The 22,818-nt window shown below is 36.0% G+C and overlaps 1 protein-coding gene across 4 annotated transcripts in view; it reads left to right on the top strand.

Moving 5' to 3' along the window:
* Positions 1-22,818, top strand: part of PAM (peptidylglycine alpha-amidating monooxygenase) — an 81,899-nt gene that overhangs the window by 57,160 nt on the left and 1,921 nt on the right. For 2 of the 4 annotated variants that reach the window (XM_009891662.1, XM_009891663.1), the window contains exons 14-22: positions 551-856; positions 6,016-6,145; positions 11,522-11,638; positions 12,131-12,203; positions 12,740-12,947; positions 13,624-13,824; positions 16,539-16,657; positions 17,642-17,741; positions 19,140-19,193. In XM_009891662.1, coding sequence (XP_009889964.1) covers positions 551-856; positions 6,016-6,145; positions 11,522-11,638; positions 12,131-12,203; positions 12,740-12,947; positions 13,624-13,824; positions 16,539-16,657; positions 17,642-17,741; positions 19,140-19,193 — 1,308 coding nt within the window. Of the gene's footprint in view, positions 1-550; positions 857-6,015; positions 6,146-11,521; positions 11,639-12,130; positions 12,204-12,739; positions 12,948-13,623; positions 13,825-16,538; positions 16,658-17,641; positions 17,742-19,139; positions 19,194-21,515; positions 21,720-22,818 lie in introns of all 4 variants that reach the window. The other 2 variants (XM_009891661.1, XM_009891664.1) reach the window with 2 other exon arrangements.

Raw genomic sequence — 22,818 nt, forward strand, 5'->3', positions numbered from 1 at the left:
AATGTGAAATTCTGTTTTCTTACAGCCTAACCTTCTTATGCTATGACAGATTTCAAAGAAATATATTTTGAAATGCATCATGACTCTGTATTATTGTCTTTGTAAGTGAACAAATTGATAAAACTATAGAATTTTTACCTCTTTGTTTTATAAAAATAGAAGTCTGCAGTAGCCCAGCAAATCCAGATAATTCCATCATAAATATTCTTTTACTGAAATTTGTATACTTTTTTCTTTTTCTTTTTTTTTTTCCCTTGTTCCCAAGAATTATCTGTGCAGAGGTGCTTATTTTTTGCTGCCAGAGTGTCAGGTAAAAGTGGACATTTGAATGTAAATTAAAGTTCATAAAGATTTGATATTAGCTTGTCATACCAGAGATGTGGCTCGTTCAATTCCCAAGGCTGAAACAGTGCCCTCTTATAATACTTTTGACAATGACTGTTTGAATAACTTTATTAAATTATACTTTGCTGAAGCTTTCTAAAAGTACACGATCTGTTATAATTGTTTTTTCCCTCCTTTCCTCTTATCTCTTCTCTTTTCTGTACAGGTGATTTCTATTCACTCCTTTCCAAGCTGCTAGGAGAAAGGGAAGATGTTGTGCATGTGCATAAGCATAACCCTACAGAAAAGGCAGACTCAGATCTTGTAGCTGAGATTGCTAATGTAGTCCAAAAGAAGGATCTTGCCAGAGAGATCACAAATCATGATGAGAGGGACAATACTATGCTTGTCAGAGACAGAATTCACAAATTTCACAGACTAGAGTCTACCTTGAGGCCACCAGAGAACAGACATTTGTCTTTACAACAGCCTAAACATGGTGAGGGAAGCTGGGAAAAAGAACATACAGGAGGTGGGTTAGGGGTTAATTTTATACAATTAAATGCAATGTAAGAGCTGTGATCCACATTAGCAAAATCTGAAGGGAATATCAATTGATGTTTGGAAGTATTTTATGTGAGAGTTTTCCTAATTATGGAAAAGTTCTCCCTCTATTTTAGAAGTTTTTCAGTGGGGGTATTTCCCCCTCCATGTGTGAAGAGAGAATATATACCAGTACTTGTTGGAATATTTTCTCTATTTTTAAGACTTTTACTTAATGATTTTATATCATTAAAACAAGGTAACCACAGGATATAGTAGTCATGGGAAGCAAAGAATTTTCATGATACAAGCAACTGCTATAAAATGGTCACTGGGATAATCGATGCATTTTATGGGTTTTCTGATTACCTTGATTTATCAGACACAGGATTTTGTAAAATTTATTGCTGTAGTTCTAAGGGACTTTTTTTCTCTCATTCAGAAAGAGCGGTAATTAATCGTGAAAAAATCTTGAGAAGTAAAATTTCTGCATATTTATTTTGAATTGGGCTTGGCTATCCAAATATTCTTGGACAGGCTGTTTTATTATACTAGGCTTATAATTCATTCCCTTCAGGTTTCTATGACAGCAGAAACCATGGAAGTATTGTGTTTGTTTTACTTGCATTTTGGTCTGTGTGATATTGATTGTGCTTAGTCTTACTTGCTAATGTGGAAAGCCAGATAATGCAGCATGTGACGAGTATCTCATAAAAGAGACTGGTATGTATGCATGAAAGTCATCTGTATGCGTAAGCCGTAGCAGCACATGCTTGCTTTTATGTTGCAACCTGCCAGCTTGATGTTTTTAAGTACTGTTGTCCACAAATACACATCATTCATCACCCATTTGATTTTTATTTCAGTTCAAAATGTTAACATGTATTGTCTCTGCTTATGTGAGATTCTATTACAGTATTCAAATTGGCAAAAATCTGAGTTTGTATTTAACAGAAAAACAAAGATGAGGAATTCCCAGTGTTATGTTATGCTAGTCAGTTAAATCAGAGCGTGTCAAGTTATTGGCATAGGGGCAAAAAACAGGTGGGCTGTTACCATATGCCTGACATAAGTGTAAATCATTAATAATTCCATAAGCGACACTGGAATTAAATGCTTGGAAGAGTAATGTGTGTAGCGTTTCAGCACAACCAGTTTGTTCAGTTCAGACTAATAGCATGTGATGCATAGAGGGGAAAAAAGAAATTTCCTTTCTGTTTTAACTGATCCAGAAGAGGGAGTATCAGCAAAATGAATAAATTACTTAGTTGGCACACCATATGGCATGAATTCTAACTACAGGAAGCATTTGCTTGGCTACTTTAGTAGCTATATATTCATTTTGGGAGACTTTGTTGGTGGAGCTGTAATTAACAAATGGACTTTCAAATGATGCAATTTTGATTTACAGGAGAAAGAAAAACTGAAATGATCTTAATTAACATTGGGTTTTTTTAATGTTTGTGATAGTGCTAAGTACAGAAATTCTGAACTGTAGGAGCTGCCAGCGCCATCTTTTGGCAAAAGAACTTTTATAGCAATAAAATCTTTAAGCACATATTTTGTTTCTGTTTTGGGAAGTATTTACATATTAGAAGAACAGAACCTTCCGTAAGAGAATTTTCCTCTTCAGAGGAAGAATTGGAACATAAAGTGTTCTAACTTGATTTAATAAAAAAAAGTGCACCCTTCATAAAGTTCTTTACGGTATTAAATTTAAAAAGTTCTCAGTATTTCTTAGGATAAGACTCTGGTTGATGTTAAATTCATTTAATTTAACTGTTTAAAAATCAGGGGAATTAAAATAGTTTAATATTTTTAGTCTTGCATATATTCTAATTTTAAATCTGTAACTGGCCTAAAGAAGCAAGTGAACAATATCTTAAGTAAGATTGCGGTAAATGTTATGTTTATAACTTTATACAACTGCTATTCCTACACTGTTGTTATCTTGTTACCCTGAGACTGGTCACTAATCAGTCAGATTGTTAACATCGCTGCAACCAATACAATTATGCTTCCTAATTAAGGCAAACAGTGTAATTTTCCAATTTTTAAAATTCTTCTATGCAGTGCTTGCTTACATTTGTCAAGATTTAAATGACTACTCTGATGGCAAGGGAGTAAACACAACATGACTAAAATTTGTAATGTTAAAAGCTAGCAAGAGCTTCCAGAGATTTCTGGACAGTAACTTGCAATTTTGCCAATAAATAAGGCTTTATTGTTTTACTTGTAGAGAGTTTAGAGGCTGTTTTGCGTGTTCTAAATCTGTGTAATTCTTTCTAGGTTTATGGATGAAAGGAATTATTCTAAATTACAAGGTAGAAGATCTGGTACTTAGTTTAGAAATCTCAATGACACCAAAACTCATGATTTTATAAGTTTATTTTAAAAAGTATTTTTTAATGGGGAAAAGTAATTTACTTTGGTTTTCTGTGTACCACTTAGTTTTGTAGGGAATTAAAAATCAGTCTTAGATAAATGAAATCTAAATTTAGTAATTAAGTTTTTGTAAAAAAGCTAGTTGCCTTAAGATAAACCTATATCAAAGGACTTGCAGTATGAGGCTTGCAAAGGGAAAAGAAAAGGTAGCAATAATAAACCAGTTTTGGAAAAGTGTGGGAAAATCTGAAGGTTGTGTAGAGGCTGGAGTTCTTGTGATTAGACTGTATTACACTGTACATTCATTTTATTGTTTTGATCTATCAGAAATATTTTAGTCCTTTACGTGTAAGTACAAAGATTTTGTATTTTATAGTACATGCCTTTTGAGAGACTGAATTTTACAGAGGCCAAAATTTAGGCCTTCTATGTTTAGGCTTTTAATTTCTCCAACCTTTATGAAAAGTCTCAGAGGCCAAGGGGCACTGTAACATTAAACATACACAAGTTTTCTGCAAGTTAACTTAGACTGATATGGGATGAGCAAGTGAGGAAGCAGACACAGAATTTCCATCCTTTTATTTATTTCAAAATCCTAATGTCAATGAATATACCTGGTACTGCACCTGCTGTGACCAATGGAACTGTATACAAGTAGGAATATGAATAATTTTTGTTCTCAATGGCTTTTCTTTTAGCTTGGGACTTTTGTTCCGCTAAAATTGCTAAAGAGTAGAATTTCTTGTTCTAGAAGTTTTTGATTACTGTCTTGGGTTCACTGCAGTTGCTGATTGCCTTAGGTTTGTCTGAGTTTTGTGTTAGCCTAAAGAGTTTCTCTGTCACTACTCTAGCTATGGTATCTAAAACTACAAAGGCAAAATATCTTCTAGCCTGTGGTAGGTTTTCAGCACTGGCTTTATCTTTCCCTTGTGTAGGTTGTAGAAAATGGTTTTCCCTCCACCCCATCCTTGCTGTTACTCCTCAGACTACATTTCTTCCAAGTGAAATGGAAGGTGTGGGGGGTGTGCTTATCAGAACACCTGGATTGCCCAGGTGACCTGAAAATTTTGGGACATTGTTTCCCTTTTCCTTTTTCCTTTCATTAGAAGATCACTTCCAGCTGAACCCTCTTAAAACTCCTTGGGTGCTGTGTGTTAAGGTCTGTGGTCTGCCTTGTTTCAAAGCACTGATGCCCTGGCGCTTTGCGAGCGGGGAGGGGGAATGTGTTCTTCACCTGCCTAGATGGTACCCCAGTGATCACAGCATCACAGCAAAAAATGGTACCCCAGTGATCACAGCATCACAGCAAAACACACAAACTCGGGGTGAACTGAAAGTTGCAAAGTACAGCATGATGCTGTCAGACACGTTGAATACTAGTGAAACAGCTCCAGTTTCATGCAGCTGCAAAGTGCTTTGTGTTCACCTTCAGTTTGGCTGTACCTACCCACATACAAAAACTGCAGATTAAAAATACCTGAATTATACTGAACAAATTAATTTCTGACAAGAAGGAGTGATGGATTTCCTAACATGTAAAAGGACTTTTAGGATTTGGGTGTTTTGTTTCTTTGGCTCTTTTATCAGAATTATTGACATGTGTCTTGCCGTAACATTGTTTTTTCGGGGGGACTATTTTTCAATTGTCCCTTAATACTGGCAGAGCAGCCCAGACCAACCTCTTCCAAACAGCATTTAAGCAGACTGTGAGAAGTTAAACCTTATAGCCAATGCTCTGCAACTATTTCAAATTTTGGACTGTTCATACCTTTACTCAGTGTAAGTCTATTTTTACATAAACCAGATTGAAGTAAGTATTATTATATATATTTAATCTTTAAGTTGAAAATGAATTTATTTCCCTTAACTGATTTTTTACAATTTAAGAGAAAGAAAGTTTTACAATTTAAGAGACACACAAGAAATACCTGACTTTTCAGTAGTGGTTCATTTGCTAAATCCTGTGTGGTTGATTAAGTGTGAAAATCAGATTTGTGATATTCAAAAACTATGCAGTATTTATTCTTAAAAATAGTGTGTTATATCATAAACAATAACAGATATTATACCCTTCTTCATCTCTTTCATCAGATTTAGACATCTATTTCCTATTCATGCTTATAATATTTGGATTAGAATATGAACAGTATCCAGAACTAACACATAGATTGGCTGTAAGAAATGTTGTGGGCAAACTTCACGGAATTACTCCTTTATTTGCTTCTTGTTGCTGTTTTTCTTCCTTCCCTGTATTTTTTTTCTTAGTGTTAAAAGCGTTTTTGAAAAAAAAGTCATGATTCAACCACTTCTGATATGTAGTTGGTTTAGTGATTCATAGTCTTTTTTATGTATTTTTTAATAAAGCATTGATAGTTTAATATTTAAATTTGCCTGCTGATTTTGGATAGTAGTTGTGTATTTCTCTAATCTTCCCATGTGGAAAGTATTTGCAGAGCTCCTAAAACTTCTAGAGTCTGTATACCTGTATCCTTATAGGATGGACAAAATAATGGAGTCAAAAGCTGTTTTGAAGTTTCAGTCATCCTATACGTAGCAGGATGCCAGTGCTTGTGCATGCTTTACTTCAATAAAACTATGCTTGAAATTAAATTGCAATGCATTAATGGAAATACTGCATGTAAGAAAATGTCCATATAATTCCCAACAGTCTGTACCAAATGCTAGCTAACCTTTTTTTTTTTTTTTTTTAAATAAGTGTGCTACATGAATGTCTGTCTTTTGTTTATTTGTTTCTTTGGTCAGATTTCCACATAGAAGAGGCTGTGGAGTGGCCTGGGTTAGACCTCAAACTAGGCCAAGTTTCTGGGTTGGCCCTGGACCTTGAAAATAACCTCGTTATCTTCCACAGAGGTGATCATGTTTGGGATGAAAAGTAAGTAGACGCTCTGCCAAATGGCATGTTACAAGGTCAAATTGGTGCATGCTGTTTGTATGTCTTCTCAAGAACAGAAAAGACGGATTGTTCCTTTTCTGTTTAAAATTCAGTTCTTTGGCTGAAAGTGCCTTTGGGAGACTCAGAATGGAAGTGGTGACTGACAGTTCAAGATGGTGGGGTTACTAGGTCTTTAAACCATAAGAATGTGTCTCCAAAGAAAAAAAAGCATAGTACCTTAGGTCCTTAAACTGTATGACCATGTTAGTATGATATTCACTGAGATTAATTATCCTTGCTTCTCCATGTTTTTTAGCAGGACTAATTAACCTGGGAGAACGATGTTTTAGCATGGTACACTACTATTATTACCTAGGTTTAAGACATGCAAAGCTAGCTCTGATCTGTCTTCATTTTTTGTGTGTTTATGTCCACTGAACAAAATAGGATCGCTAAAAGGCACTCTCTCAAAACAGGCTTTGTTCTACTCATTTGACAAATTTACTGTTTAATGTCACTCAAAACAAAACAAAACAAAAAGTCCAAACATTATAATGGCCATTTTTCTAGTGTTTGTAAAGTAGTATACTCAAAAGTACATTATTTTAAGAACAGAACATTCCAAATAAAGGACAGTGTCCTTATTTGTACAGTGTCCTTACGTCTTTGAGCTTTAAAATAGTATGTCTAACTGTTTAGATAGACACTTTGGGAAAAAATTCCATGAAATTTCAACAAAACACTGGGAGGAAATAGTATTAGCCTGTAACAGAATATTATGTAGTATCCTTTTTTAATGTGTTTTTTTAATCTTCTTTCTAAGCATCTGTTCTCTATATATAACTATAAGGCTAAACAGTAGCCTTTTTTTTCAACTCCCATTGAATTCATTTTAAGATAACATCATTTCTGAGGGTTAGAGGGTACAGCTTTCTCAACCTTATAATAAAAAATTATACTTAGAATACTGTTTTACGGAGGAAAATAAGTTTTTTTGGTTTTTAGCTAAATAACATAATGCAGCAGATAAGGCAATCATTTATGTCTTGTGCATTATATCAATGATCTCTCCAGCTCAAGTGTATATAAATATAGACTATAAAATTTGAAAGGATGAGACATGCTGCAACTTGTATTACTCAAGCTTCAAGTAAAAGCTGATATTGATTTGGGTTTTTTATCCTCCCACGCATGAAACATAAGTGCTGTTCTTTCTATTATTGAAGAAAGAATTGAAAAAATATTTGAAAATAGGCTGGCAGTTATATTCATTTCTTACTTCTGAAATGTTTATTTTTGAGCCTCTGGCAAGCGAGGTATACACGCAACCCAGAGCACAAAAATGGAGTTTGAGACCAAGCAAAGCTAACAGATTTTAAATAAAGAAAAAAAAACATTGACGTTCTGTAAAAGAACAAGTAAGTGTAATGAATCAACCATGTCAAGAGACAGGTTGAACTTCAACTTTCTCATTTTGTGGATGCAGAAGAAGGTCAGGGCTGTGGTCTGGAGTCTGTAAATTCATATACCTACCAGCTGTACTGGGTAACAGCACAGGTTCACTTAACTCAGCCCTGTGCTTGATGGCAGCCATTGTTCGTATTCTGAGGATTTCTAGCCTGTGATTATTAGACTTCCCAGAAATATGATTTATCCTATATTTAGTATTTGTAGTGTTGATCTGTCCTGTGTGGGAGCTTGCCATATTTGCCATCATGTGGGGTTTGAAGTTGGAACAAAGTGGAACTGCCTGGCTTTATAAATATCATCAGAAGCATTCAGTCCCAGATACGTAACCAAGATATAAGATGAGCTGCTGTTAACTGAAGCTGGTTATGGGCCTTTCATAAAGGCAACTACACATGAAATCCTAATTCAGTTCAGAGGGGGTTTTGTTCACAAGTTGTGGTGGGTTTTTTTTTCCTTCTTCTTATGGTGCACAGTTAATCAATATATAGGAAAGCTAGTGTTGGTAGGAACCCTTAAGTCACATAAGCTAAAACTTTTGTAGGCCTGTATATAGAGTATTGTGACTTGAAAACAATATATTTAGAAAACATGCCTGTGGTTAAGATGTTCTTCCATATCTTGTGGCACAGAGAAGAGGGACACAGAACTGTGCTTAGCCAGTCAGCCTTCCCTTATTGTCTTTGGGTATGTCATGGGCATATGAAGGGTTTGAGGACCCTTTCATGGTTGTGCTGAAAAGGAAGAAGTATATGTGTTCTCATTTTTCAATGAAAAGCAATAAAAAAAACAGAATTTGAATGGGGTTTATCATGGCTGTTGGGATTAGAAGTTATCAGAGTTTTTCAGTTAATGTTTATCATTAGCTGCAAATAGGCAGTTAATTGAGTATAATATTCTTTACCAAATCATAAACATGATGAATCAATCAAGCCTGAAAGCCCAGAATTTGTTTTCTCTGTTTCAGTGCTTCACCAGTATAGTATGGAAACAAATTAAACAAAAATTATCTGTGCTGTTAGGCAATGCACAAATGTTTCCGATTCATTATTAATACATGTCATAAAAGCTGGATTCGCATTCAACTAAATATAGCTGGATGAATGGTCTGTGCTGTTTTATAAGGCAACTTCAGTCTGCTTCAGAACACAAAAGCAGTTATGCCATGACAAGCCCTGTGATAGTGTAGCAGCTTTTCAGTGGCTGTAGCATTCCTTCTGTGCATGATTACAAGAAGAAAAAATCCTTTTAAAAGAGTCAGGTTCTTCTACCACATCGTCTCCTCAGTTTCAGAACAGTCTTTGCTACAGGCAGCCTGTGCTGTTCAGAATGAAAAAAATTAGAACTATTCAGCTGGCTAAGCAATGAATCACTTGGAAGTTATTTTGCATTTTGTAATGAAAAATGTATACTATTCATGCCATTTATAAAAGACATAATAAAGAACATAAACTGCATTCTTGTTACTGCATTCTTAACAAGCCAGGCAGGTTAATTTAGGCTGAGCACAGTGCCACAGTGGTGATGGATATTGATCAAGAAATGAGCTCAGGGGTTGTGCCTTCAGGGGTTATGAGATCAGGTGGTCTGTCTAAATTTAAACATGTAGCCCACCAGAAGGACATTAGAATTAGCAGTATGTTGTTTGTATTAGTGTGAAGTGGCCAGCTGAGAAGTAGAAAAATAGCTGAGGTTTGAAATTAGAAGTAGTGACATATGCAGCATATTTTAGTTGTCTTTCGCTATCAAACTGTAGAACCTATTAGAAAACCATGCTGCAGAGCAATACGACATAACAACAGTAAGGTGTTCCGTTATTTTGTTCAGTTGTTTTTGGTCTTGCTTCTTTTAAGCTAGCAGTAGTCAGCATCGTTTGTGTCCTCATTTATCAGCTGAAACAAAGGAACATTTGCTGAAAAAAGAGTGGCTGTGATTCTGTAGCATGCCAGTTTTTCTCCTAGAAAAGGAAATTTGACAGGGAGAAGATGCATGGAAGATCGCTCCCATAAACTCATTTCAAAGTTCACTAGGCTTCCTTTGCATAAAATACCATAGAATCTCTTATTTACACTGAAAGCACTGATTTCCCAGAAAAGCTGGGTAGTTGTTAGCAGGGAATACTTAGAAGTGCAGACAGCACTGTTACTAAGATCCAAAATAATAATAAGGAAAGCAAATTTTATTTTTTTTTAAGTTTTCTAGATACTCAGTTCTCCAGGGATACAATCCTATTTTCTATGGGCTTTTTTGTACAATGCCTGCTGCCACTAAGATTCTCTTCTGTGATGAGCTATGCTGATTAATGATAACAATAATAACATTAGTTCAGTCTGCCCAGTGTTGGTTCTCCAGTTGTGGTCATCCATACTTAAAGCAAGTCCCTTACTGTTTAAACTGTTTAAAACCAAGAGAACTTGTCACAGAAGATTACTGTCAGTAAAGTAATGCTAATGAATAAAAGAGCACCTAAAAAAAAAAACAAGCAGCTACACATTAGCAGGCCATTGTGTGCCAGTACTGTTTACTCTGAGTATCCCTATAGCATCACGGCAGAGTGCTTAGGAGGGCTTAGTAGAGAGTTTTAGTAACTATCACTTTGTGCTAACCTGTTCATTGTGAAGAGAACTTACTAATTTCTATCAGAAACTAAATAGATAGTCACAGATAGTTAACAGGCATAATGGCAATATCTAAACATTATTTTTTAATGATAGCCTATGCAGAAACTTCAACACATCCTGTCATAGATTTTTCTAGTTATATATGAGGCCAGCATTGCTTTTCCACATTGAAAATTCTAGACATATAAATATTTAATGTTATGGAGAGGTGAGGCTGCTAGGACTGTACAATATAAAGTTTTAATAGCTTTATTCATAGCCTTCTCTGTGACTACAGAGTATATTCTTGTTTATGAAGTTGCATCAATCATAGCTGGATTTCTCTTGGGATTAACAAATGGATTTAAAAATACAAGGTGGGAGGGGGGAGTATGTCTTGCATTCGCACATTTTTCATCCACAGTCAAATACCATTTTCTAACATTTAGACTTAAATTTTGTTCAAAATATTTTACATTCTACTCACCTTTACTAAATGCTGAACATATATTTCAACAGGTTAGAGTAACAGCCAACTTCTCTGTAGGGGTACATACAACTATATTTTTTATTCTTTGTTAAGCGTATGATAATTTTATGCCTAGTAAATGTCTTCTGGAAAGTTAATCCTGGTTCTTAATGTCTGAAATAGTGACATGTTTAAATGTTGTTTATTAATATATTCCATGTACCCTGAAAATTGAGTGTAGAGTTGTGAGGGTAGGAGAAATAGACATCATATCCTACAGTCTCCTGCAAGCACACTCTGAAAAGAGTAAGAACCTTAAGACTTCAATCTTACAGTAGTAAGCTCTAGCAAAATATTGAACTGTGTTTGGAAAAAAAGAAAAAAGAAGATGCCCAAACACTGCCTTACACAGTAAAACTATACCTGTTTTCACTGGCAATTATGCCCTGGTGATTAGCTGTATTTTTACTTAGGCTACATTGTTTAATTTCCCATTTGTGATTTGCGACAGCAAAGAAGAGAGAGAAAAAAAGAAAAAAAAAAAAAGAAGAGTTTTTTTTTGTTTACTTGCTTTAGGTTTATCTTAATTGCTGCTGTGTTGATTTGGTGCTCCTTTACTTTGGAAGTCATAACCTCAGTAGGAAATGCAGACATCCAACACTGTAACTCCTATGATCTTACAGTAATGTAATAATGCTTGTTTATAGAAAAAAAAAAAAAAAAAAAAACCAAAAACCCCTTACTGCAATTAAACTGCAAAACTTGGCTTTAAGGTGCGCATGTATTGTTCATCAATGGAACCTTCTAATGCTGCCTTTCTATTCCTCTATTTTTATGTAGTTCTTTTGACAGCAAATTTGTTTATCAGCAAAGAGGACTTGGACCAATTGAACAGAACACAATTCTTGTCCTGGATCCAAGTAATGCAAAACTGCTTCATTCCACGGGCAAAAGTCTGTAAGTTTTTTTTTGCTTTTATTAATAGAACTAACAATTCTGTGTATTTTACTCCCCAAACCCATTTTCACATGTTTTATATTACACTGTGTGATTGTAGCCTCTGAGTTTATTTAAATTAATAAATAAATAATAATTAAAAGCAACAACTAATAAAAGTAGTTTGCCATCTTTACCACCTCTGCTTTCTAGCAATTCATACAATTTCATCTACCAGACAGATTAACATAAATGCAGAGCTCATAAGTATTGTATATTGTCCTTAAAGATACCAAATATCAGCCTGTGTGAGAAACCAGAGATAAACCAAATTTCAGAGCCGAGACGCTCTTGTCAAGAAAATTCTGTTCTGTAAAGCTATCTTTTTCATTAAATACTACAAATAGTTAGTATGTGCAGCATTTGTTGATCTGTAGATAAAAAGTGAAATCATCACATCATTCTTCCTGAAAGATGTTTTTTAACTAGATTCTTCTATATTTGTGCTTGCAGATTTTATTTACCACATGGTTTGAGTATAGACAAAAATGGTAACTACTGGGTCACTGATGTAGCTCTCCATCAGGTATGTTTTTGAAGCTTTAATACCAGGATCTTAATATTTTGTGAAAAAATGTTTTTGTTTTCCTAGAGATTTGACATAAATTATTTATCTAGGCCTGTTAAGATAAACATTAAGAATATGCCTACAGAAATTGACCCCTGTGGCCTTCATGGAATATAGTTGTGTTGAGTAATTAGCTACATGTACGTAGTATTCAGAAATAAAAGTATCTGTTTTAAAACAAGGATTTTTTTGAAAAAGAATAGATTTTTCTGCTACATCTTTGCTTATCAATTCTCCTAGGTACTTAAATCCAGAATGTGAAAGTAATTCATTTGCTGTAATCACAGGAAATCTGTATTTTAGGTGAAATTTCCTAGAATAGACACTACTGAAAAACTGGTAATAGATGTCATGGTCAATACACTAAGATTGTTTGGCATATAAATTTATTTTATGCACAGTAATAGGTATTTTTCCATAAGCGGTCATCCCTCTTACATTTCACCTTCCATAACTGAAACCTCTTTTCTTTTCCCATCAACTGGAAAAAAAAGGTTTTCAAACTGGGAGCAGATGACAGAGAACCATTACTGGTATTAGGAGTGGCTTTGCAACCAGGCAGTGACAACAGTCATTTCTGTCAACCAACTGATGTGGCTGTGGATCCAACCACTGGCAGCATTTATGTCTCTGACGGCTACTGTAACAGTCGAATCATTCAGTTCTCTCCAAATGGATTGTACGTGATGCAGTGGGGAGAAGGTACAGATCAGAGCTCTTGGTACTTTGCCCATACTGCCGCTATCATGAATGCACCGTGAACCATGAGATTGCTGATGATACTATTACTTTTATTTATGAATTTCAATTACTGAAATACCTTCCAGACCCTAGCTGAATTCCAGCCTTGTCATTGCATTCCAATTTTCTCTCTTCTATTCACACAGCTACTTATAGTAGTTACATTATTCACTAAAAATAAAAAATGGGAATTTGTTAGCGTGCTTTCAGTACAAGTATTGGCATGTACTGCCTTATCAGGGAAATGTTCTGACTTTCACAAAAAAATTATTTTTCTTAAACATTTGACCAAATAGTATAAGCCTTTACCATTTTTGTAAGATTTATGCCATGATCCCATCTATTTTAAGTCTTATGACTAATTACATTTCTGCCTGACTCAGATGTATGTATCAGGCTTTAAACTATGCCAAATATTTTAGGAAATAGTGAAGTCATACCTTTAGGATTTACAAAGACAGCGCAAATGACTACCACAGACTACCTAAATGAGTAAAACTGCTAGGAGAAGAAAGCAAGCTACCTTTATTATTTCCCCAATGTTGCATTGCGTTATGTGGCATATTGCTGTTTCTAAGCAAAACTGATGACTTTCAGTGTGTACTTTAACACAAACCTGGATTATTTTGTATTGCAGAGACGTCTTTAGGCAGAGCCAGACCTGGACAGTTTCATATCCCTCACAGCTTAGCCCTGATCCCCGACTTCAGTCAGCTATGTGTTGCAGACAGGGAAAACGGCCGAATTCAGTGCTTCAGGTTAGAGACTGGGGAGTTCACAAGAGAGATCAAGCACAAATCGTTTGGAAGAGAGTTGTTTGCGGTTTCATATGTTCCAGGTAATCTTTTTTCCTGTACTTCAGATTTCAAGTAGTTGCTTTATGCCAGTATGCCGCAGTACACAGTGTTATTTCATGAAGAGTGCTAACATGTTATCTTAGGCCAGATATTTATTCTCTTTCAAAGTAGAGCTGATGTAATGGGAAATGTTAGAACTATCCTGTTTTCCTACTTGTGGGATGAGGAAAGCTTGCATGTAATCTCTGCTGCTGAGAAATGACTGATTAGATGCCCTAAATGTGATATCAACAAGTAGATGATCTTGTTTGCTTCCTAGTGACTGCACAGTCAATAATCAGTTAATAATAATGTTTTAAGATACTAATTTCAAGCTCCATTGATGAAAGCAAAATAAAGACGTTCCAAATTATGAAGAAAAGTTTTGGGTTTCATAAAAAAAAAAAAAAAAACCCCTAAAAGAAAACAGTTTGAAAAAGTTGTGGTTTTTAATATCACAATGTGGTCAACAATTACTGTATTAAGTTTTGGGGTTAGATTTTTAATACCGATACATGTAAATGTCAAGAAATGGATGAGGAATTTGGGCATGTCAGGCTCCTGACTCTGTAGCTGATATCAGATTTCATATCAGGGTTATCTCCTTTGCATCTGCCAAGAATATAAGAAACGTTGTACTGGATGAGATACTTGATACCTGTAGGTCTGTCTCTGACAGTGGCAGCAGGAGAGGCGTTCTAAGGAGAATGCGTAAGCCTGGCTGCATTTTCTTGTTCGTTCCTCTCCTACTCCCCATGCCTCCACAAGCACTTTATTTATGGGTGTTAAGAGTTAGCTCCTGACCTCTTCTTCATAATATCTTTCTATAGACCTACTGCCCATGAGTTTTTCTAATTCCATCTTGAACTGTTTCGTAGTGTCTGCCTCCTTGACCTCCTGCAGTTACGGGCTCCAGAAGTTCACTGCACACTTCATTCTTTTAATTTAAAAAAGTGACCTAGTTTCATTGAGTGCTTCTCAGTCCTAGTATTTTGGGAGTTGGTGAATAACAGTTCTACACTCCCCATATCTGCTCCATAGGCCGCCATATTAGCCTTCTCCTCTCCAAACCAAAGATCCCCAGACACCTTAGTCTCTCACCGTAAGCCACTTAATTGCTTTGGTCCCTTGACTATTGTAGTTGCCTTTCTCCTCTAGCATCTTTAATTTCATTAGGACCTTCTTGAGATGCAGAGTGTAAAAGAGCACTCGGTACACAAGATGTGGGCATGCTAAGTTTTTGCATAGTGAGAGAACTGTCCTCTCCATTCCTAATTCTCTTCCTGATGATGCCCAACATTCTCTTGACATTTTGGCTGTCACTGTACATGGAGCCAAAGATTTCAGAGACCTTTCAGTGGTGGTTCAGAGGTGTCTCTCCTGGGTTGTAGCTGCTAGTTCTAAGCTAAACATCATGCAGGCATGATCTAGATTATTTTTTTGCAGAAGAATCGCTTGACATTTGTCCCTGCTGAAGCTCTTATGCCATCTGTTTGACAACTCATTTAACCTTATATAAAGTCTTTCTCCATATCATCAAGGTTTTGACAACTCTGCAGAACTCAGTACCTTCCTCAGACTGGGAGATGTCACTGTTCAGCCCATTTTTCAGGTCACTGATGAAGACTATTGAATGAAATTGTTTCTGGCTCTGATCCCTGCAGGATCACACTACTCAGACTTGTCTGTCCTGAAAAATTACACGCTCTGCTCTTAAGCTCTGCTCTTTACTTCCTGTTTATTAATGGATCTTTCATTCAGCCCTAGGACAACTCACATTCTGTAACAACCTTGATGGGCAACTTTGTCAAAGGTTTTCTAAAACTCCAAGTATGTCTACAGAATCTCCTTTACCTGTGTGCTCTTTCTCCTCGTGAGGAGGAGGCACAATTTTCCCTTAGAGAAGCCATACCAACTTGTTTCCAACAGGCCACACTTACCCATGATGTGTTCTTCATTATGGATTCTACAGTCTTACTGGAGAGGGACGCTGGAATTGTTGACATGACTCTTTTGAGCCCTTCTTGTAGATGGGCGTTACTTTGGCAGTCTGCTAGTATTCTGGAGGAGTGGCTGTTTGCAGTGCTAGGTCACTAAGCTTGGCCTGAGGTCTGTACTTTCACATTTTACTTCCTTCTGAACTTGAGTGAATGCCATCCAAACCTAGTAAATTATTACCCTCCAACTTGTCTAACACCTTTTGTGTATCTCCTTCCAGTTAAGCTGGCTCCTCTGACCTCTTTGCTCTGAAAAAAAAATGAGTGTCAGAATCTCCCCAACTGATTCAACAGAAAAAAATGAGAAAAACTGAGCTGCCACAGGCCCCTCATCCCGGAGTCCCCCTTTCACACCTTCTCCGCTTGTGGTACCATGGATTTCCTAGCTGACTTTCTGCTTTTGATGTATTTAAAGAACTTTTCACTATCAGATCAAGCATCCTTAGCAAAGCATTCTTCAGATTATTTTTTTAATGCTTTCATATTCTATTTACATTTAACCAATCTGTAGTGAATGTGTGTGCATCTTTTAAATGCCAAACTTTCACCTGTTATACCTTACTTAACTGTCCTCTTGTGATTCAGTTTCCTATTGAGTTACTTTCCTATCTGTCTCTCTCTTGCTCTCAAACAGCCTTTTTTCATCTGTGCTATTACAATTCATCTTCCCTGTAGTTTGCTATGTGTGGGTTATTAAAGCAAATCTAATGTTGTTGCAGGTGGTCTCCTCTTTGCAGTTAATGGAAAGCCTTATCCTGGACAGGCAGAACCAGTGCAAGGATTTGTGATGAACTTCTCTACTGGAGAAATACTTGATACTTTCATTCCGCTTAGAAAGGTGGAGTATTGCACAGTGTCTGGTGCATATCATTACATGTATGAGAATGTTGGCAACATCCCACTTCTCCAACTTTCATCAGACTATTACAGGAAATAAGATGGTTTCTAATGTAAGGTATTCAAAAGGAATTCTTTATAATAATAGCTTAATAAAGACACAAGAATTTCGGGTCTTAGTTTCTACAGGTGGTACACATTTGAAAATTATACTACCCTCAAGATTATTCCTACAGATAATACCTTCAGTCAGGACAAGCCTACTTTGTGCAGTCAGACAGTCCTTAAAAGCTAATTTAAGAGAAGAATGAACAATTTTAAATAGTTGTATATTTAGGTGCTAGTAATTTGTCAAAAATTAGAGTATACTCCCAAGCAGAAATAATATTCAACTGTATGGTTACATCCCTTCTTTAGAGAAGATTAGTGTGGAAGTTAAGGCTAAATATCATTCATACAGTATTACACATAAAAATTACATTTATTTTTAAAAAAACTTTACATAGATTGACTTAAACTAAAGAATAAATGTTAAGATTCCCCTTTCTGGAAATCTGTTATTTGCAGTCCAGGTTTAAATTATATTAGAGTGAGGGGTTTTTTTTCTGAGTATAGAAAATAGCTGTGTTGCATTCAAACTCTGACAAAAACTAAATATGTGGGCTTGAAAACAAGATCCGTGATTTTTTAAATATGTATCTTGCAGGACAAAATCGAAAGCAAGAATATGAATAAAAATATTATAAATATAAAACTTGTTTAGCGTGAATACATAAGAATCATCTCCATGTTGTTATCCCTGGAGAAAGCAAACATATGACAGAAATGGAATTTCTTTCCCTTCACTCACGTTAGGTCTTCACAACAGCACCTGCTGTGTTTTCCAGTCTAAGGACTGAATATGACCAGTCTCAAGTTCAGGGTTAAGGAGACCTCGTGAGTGTGTAGACACTTAAGAGTAATCTGCGACTGCTTATCTTCACAGAGCTTTGAGATGCCGCATGATGTTGTTGCTTCAGAAGATAAAACAGTATTCATTGGAGATGTTCATGCCAGAGCAGTGTGGAAGTTTGCATCCACAGAAAGTATGTTCTTTTTAGTTTTAATGTCACAGCTTCACATTTTGTATCTTCAGATCAGTGCCACTTATCTGATACCACCGGCCAAGAGCCTGGTAGCTTAGTGACCATGATTTAAGTACACTACAAGCTCTGCCTGCTGAAGTTGCGTGCTACTGCTCAGTTTTTGTTAAAAGACCATTCTTCAGCATTGCTGCATGCTCTGTTGGAGGAGAGTCCTGAGCACCTGAGTTCATTTGTCGTAGGAGGAATCAAAACGCATTTGCCTCATGGTAGATCTATCCCTTGTTATGTCAGTACCTGCTTAAACAAAAGCATAACTCTTTAGCATTTTACTAATTTTAATGTCTCATTTTCTGAGAAGTCAACTGCTTCCTCTTGAGTTTATCATATAGGAGACTCCCAGAGGCTGAAGTTAAAACACAAGTCAACTTAAAATTTATATTCATTTCATTGGGAGTATTTATCATTAGAAAACGAATCTAGTATAATGTGAAGTCCTATTTCCATGTAGTGGAAGCACTTCCCAGTTTTAATCTAGTAACCCCCAAGGCAAGCAAGCAGCCTGACTTCAGGGAGAGTGACCTGATTAGTCAGACATCAATTTAGCAGGATTCAGAGAGAGATTAGATATTTTACAGGAATAAAAATATCATCCACTGTTACATTATATTGGATAAAAAATGTATGAGAGAGATAAAGCCTCAGGCTTCAGGGTGTTAGTCAACCAGTAAGAGTCTGCTGTTATAAATGAACTTCTGACTAAGCCAGTTATTCCATATTTGTCTGTTTATAATTCATGGGTTTTCCTTTGGGGCATCTGGTATCAGCTGCTCTTAATAACAGGAAACTGGACCAGATAAGTTGTGCATCTGACTGGATGTGGCTTTTTCTGCATATAGTAACCTGAACAAGAACAATTCTAGCCTTTTATTCAAAGAAACACGAGAACAAAAAAATAATGGGATTATTCATCACTTACAGGTTAGATGAGGAAAGTCATTGTATATCATTTTCTTTTTAGCTTTTGCTGCAGTATGAAGCTGCTGTAGCTGAGGAGCCCTGATTCAGCCCAGCCTCCAGCCTTTAATCCATTGTGATTTTTATTATAACGAGCAGTTTTATTTTTGTGGGACTCCCTGAACCTTTACGCGTGCCCATAAAATCTCTCTGTGACATAAGAGTTAACTATTGCAAACACCTTTCATGAATCAAGCTCTTTCTTTTTTCCATGGCTTTGTGAGCTATAGAACGGTTTATATTGACTCTCCTTGGTGAACTTCAGAAGCTGATGGGATTGTTTACTGTAGGATTGTACTGTACATTTGAGAAAGCTATCAGGAAAATGTCACTGAGCATCTTTCTGAAATGTCAGTTGTCCTGAAGAATAATTTTGTTTTACAGAAATGGGACATCGGTCAGTTAAAAAGGCTGGTATTGAGGTACAGGAAATAAAAGGTTAGTCTGATTCATAATGGAAATGAAGGAACCAGTATTTTCACATAGACTAGGACTGCTTCTGCCATGTTGGAGGGAAAAATGCTAACTAGTTTGACTGTTTTATTTTTCAGCATCCTTTCATACAAATAAAATGAGCTGGCAGAGGAAGCACTAGAAAGCAGCTTGTAACAGTGTTACCTAGTAGACGCTATTTTACAGCCAATCTAAACATTTCGTTTTCAGTGATGACAAGCACTTCACAGACACTGAGATAAAAATTTAACTAGTGGATTAATTCTGTACCACCATCTGGTATTGTCCAGATTGGTATCTGTGTCAGCTCCCTTAGATGCAGAAATAGCTCTGAATTATAACAATGATAGTTACTCCCCGGCACCCTTCCCCCTGCTCCACAACCCTCAACGATGAAAAAAGAGTTATTTGAAATGGTAATTGATTTATCTTTCTGCATAGTCTTTCAGTACACAGCCTTGCCAGTCACACCATATGGCAAAAAAAAAATCATTTTTTCTATTTAGATTTATTTCCCTAGATTTACTGCTTTTTTTTTTTTTTAAATTTATCTGCATGAAAATGGAAAAAAGAAAACAAAAAGAAAGTAAAAATATGTAGAAACTTAATATAAGGAGATAAAGAAATGCATGTAGGGGAGATTGAAAGGGGTAAAATAATTCATGAAGATTAAAAGTAATTTGAACCATTTGTATTCTTTTACGTAGGTCTTTTACATTGAAAAGGAGAAGTTCATTTCCCTTTCAGAAAAACAGCACCAGGCTATGGAGCAGCCTTTATAAGATGTTCAGAAGTTCTTAACTGTTTTTCTTTGGTTGAATTCAGAGCTTGTGTGATTTGCTTTAGCCATGTACGTGCAGACAGAGGAAATTACCAAAAGATCCCAACTGCCAGTGGCAAGCATATAGAATAAAGTAGAATAAACAATGAGATCCTTATTGCCAAACCTGTTATCCTCTATTTCATCTCTGTTGGTATGTCAGCCCTCCTGAAGCACTCAAAAGGGAAGTGTTGACGTTACAGCATCCACAGTAGAGCAAATGCAGGGATATATTAATGTATTTTGGCTTTCTTTAGGAAGATAGCATGCTAGCTGACACTTCTAATGTTACAGAGAAAAATGCAATAGGTATCACCAGGGTAAGAAACAATTTTTAAGGAACAGTCTCTAAAACTGCTTAGGGTACACGTTCTGACATTAACATCTTTCAACTCCACTTGAAGAAAACAGATAGCCAATGGACTCTGTGTCCTCCTCTGCTTAATAAATAGCCAAGAGTGGCGTGCACTTTCACAGCCTCCTGGTGACAGACTGTTAGGGTCGCTTGCACTGCAGTGAAGTTGAGGAAAATAAGTGGAGAACTGTCGCTTTCCCCAGAGGTGGGCAAGATGGTGGAGGAAAATTGCTCTGGGCTATAACTAGTACTTGAACAGACAGCATGTTATAATTGCTATCGTGGTGTTAGTGATAACAATGATATCATTGTTACTGTATTACTGTTAAGTGTAAATTGAAGCATTTGCTATTCTTTCAGAATAGAACGTCATTTTAAGTTTGATACAGAATCAAAACAGAGTTGATTCAGAGCGTGTTTCTGATGCGGCTGCTGCTTAAGACATGCAGTTAAGTCAGGCTTTAAAATACATGGCTAGACAGTTTTACTCATTAAAAGCACGAAGTGTGTATTCCTTTATGCAAGCACAAAACAGCATAGAGGATTTTAATGAGATTGGTTTTCTTCTTGTAGGTGGATGGGTAACAAGTTAGTCAGGAATGACTGGATGCAGTTTTCAAAAGCTCTTCAGCTTTACAGAGAGAAAGTTCTTTCAAGGGATGTAGCAGTTCTGAAAATTTAACCCTTTGGCACAAGTTTATTAGAAAGGACGTTAAATGCTTTCCTTTTCCTTTATGATAATATAGCATATACTGAATTTATATATATATCAAAATGGGATATTTCATTGATATTACATCACAGGCCTAATTGCAAAAATAGATATTTTGGGGATTTTCCGGTATTTTAAATGATAGATACTTTTTAATTCAAAACTCTCCCTGACACCTCTCCTTTCCTCATTTGAGAAACGAGGAGGGCATCTTTGCTAGTCAGTGATATCATTCAGACTCCCTCTGCCTTGCGTTTGGGATAACATCAGCAAGAGCTAAAAATATCTCCATAAGTGTTTGTCTTTTGTTTCCTTGTTGCTCAACACTGCAGGTATTCTAGCTTGTTCTTTTCTGTAATGCCTTGTTCTGTGTTGCTTGATGCATATGGATCACATACTGAAATTGTCTTCTTTTTAAAGAATCAGAAACAATTGTAGAAGCCAGATTGAAAAACAACCCAGAATCAACAGACCCTCTAAAGAAGCAGGAAAAACAACATTTGGTCCAACAGACCAGCACCGGAGTTTCCTTTGTTCTTGTTACAACTCTGCTAATTATCCCTGTTGTTGTCCTGCTGGCAATTTTAGTATTTATTCGGTGGAGGAAGACAACTGTCTATGGAGGTAACCATAAGTAACTCTAGAGAACAGGCTTTTACTGTTCCAGTTCAAAACACCACTGAACACTGAGGGATGAGGGTATAAAGAGAGAGGCATAATGTCCCTTTACCCTTTTGAACAGTTACTGCAATGCTGCATGCAAACTAAGAATCAGTGTGCACACACCAACTGTATCCCCCTGTGCCTTTAATATTACATCTCAACCCACCGCCTTTTCAGAACATGCATCTAAAACTTTAATTGGTGTCAAGCTGAAAATTGTTATGTCAGAAATGACTAGAATATATTCATGTTACTGTCTAGAATACATAAATTTTAATACTCTGAGCATAGTCTGATTTTCAGTTTGAGATCTTTAAACTGTTAAGAACAAAAGACTCTATGGGTATTATAAACCTATAAGCAAAATGCAAACAGAAAGCATTTATAAGAGCTTATGTATTATTGTTCACTACTACCTTGTGCATTTTGTGTCAGACATGTTTCCATAATGCACCTCCATCCGTTGCTGTGAGAGCTTTAATTGGTACTTATGCTATGTAAATTTGTTCTTAATTCATACTATATAATACTATTTTTGAAAAAAACGATAGGTAACAGTAGGATTTTGATCATTACACTTCTTATTTTGCATCACATAAATAGTTTTATCGAGCTATTCTCATCAAGAGAAGAAAATGTACATGGAATAAACAAATAACACAGTTCTGCCACTATGACAGAGTAGGTAATTCAGTGATGTAATGTTGCTGTGCAACTGAATTTGATGTATTTTATTTGAAGATTTCGGTGTGCAGCTTCCTGACTCTTTTTGTTCAACCATGTTTAGCACATCAAATGTGCTAACACTCTAGACTACTGCAGTACTGCCGTTAATGGAAATGATTTATAACAGCATCTTTGCATTCCATTTGGATTCAAGCAGTGCTTGAATTTACTCTGGCAAAGAGAATGATACAGTTACATTGGAAAAAAATATGTTTCTTGCACAGATTTATGGAAACTGAGTAGTATATAGGAAAAGAAAGTTTGGTTATGGCATTTAATTTTTCTTCAGGTGAAGGATGTAAAGAGTTACCAGGGAGGAGGATATAGTTTGTGA

Source organism: Charadrius vociferus, unplaced genomic scaffold (genome assembly GCF_000708025.1).
Source record: "Charadrius vociferus isolate BGI_N301 unplaced genomic scaffold, ASM70802v2 scaffold609, whole genome shotgun sequence".
Classification (NCBI taxonomy): domain Eukaryota; kingdom Metazoa; phylum Chordata; class Aves; order Charadriiformes; family Charadriidae; genus Charadrius; species Charadrius vociferus.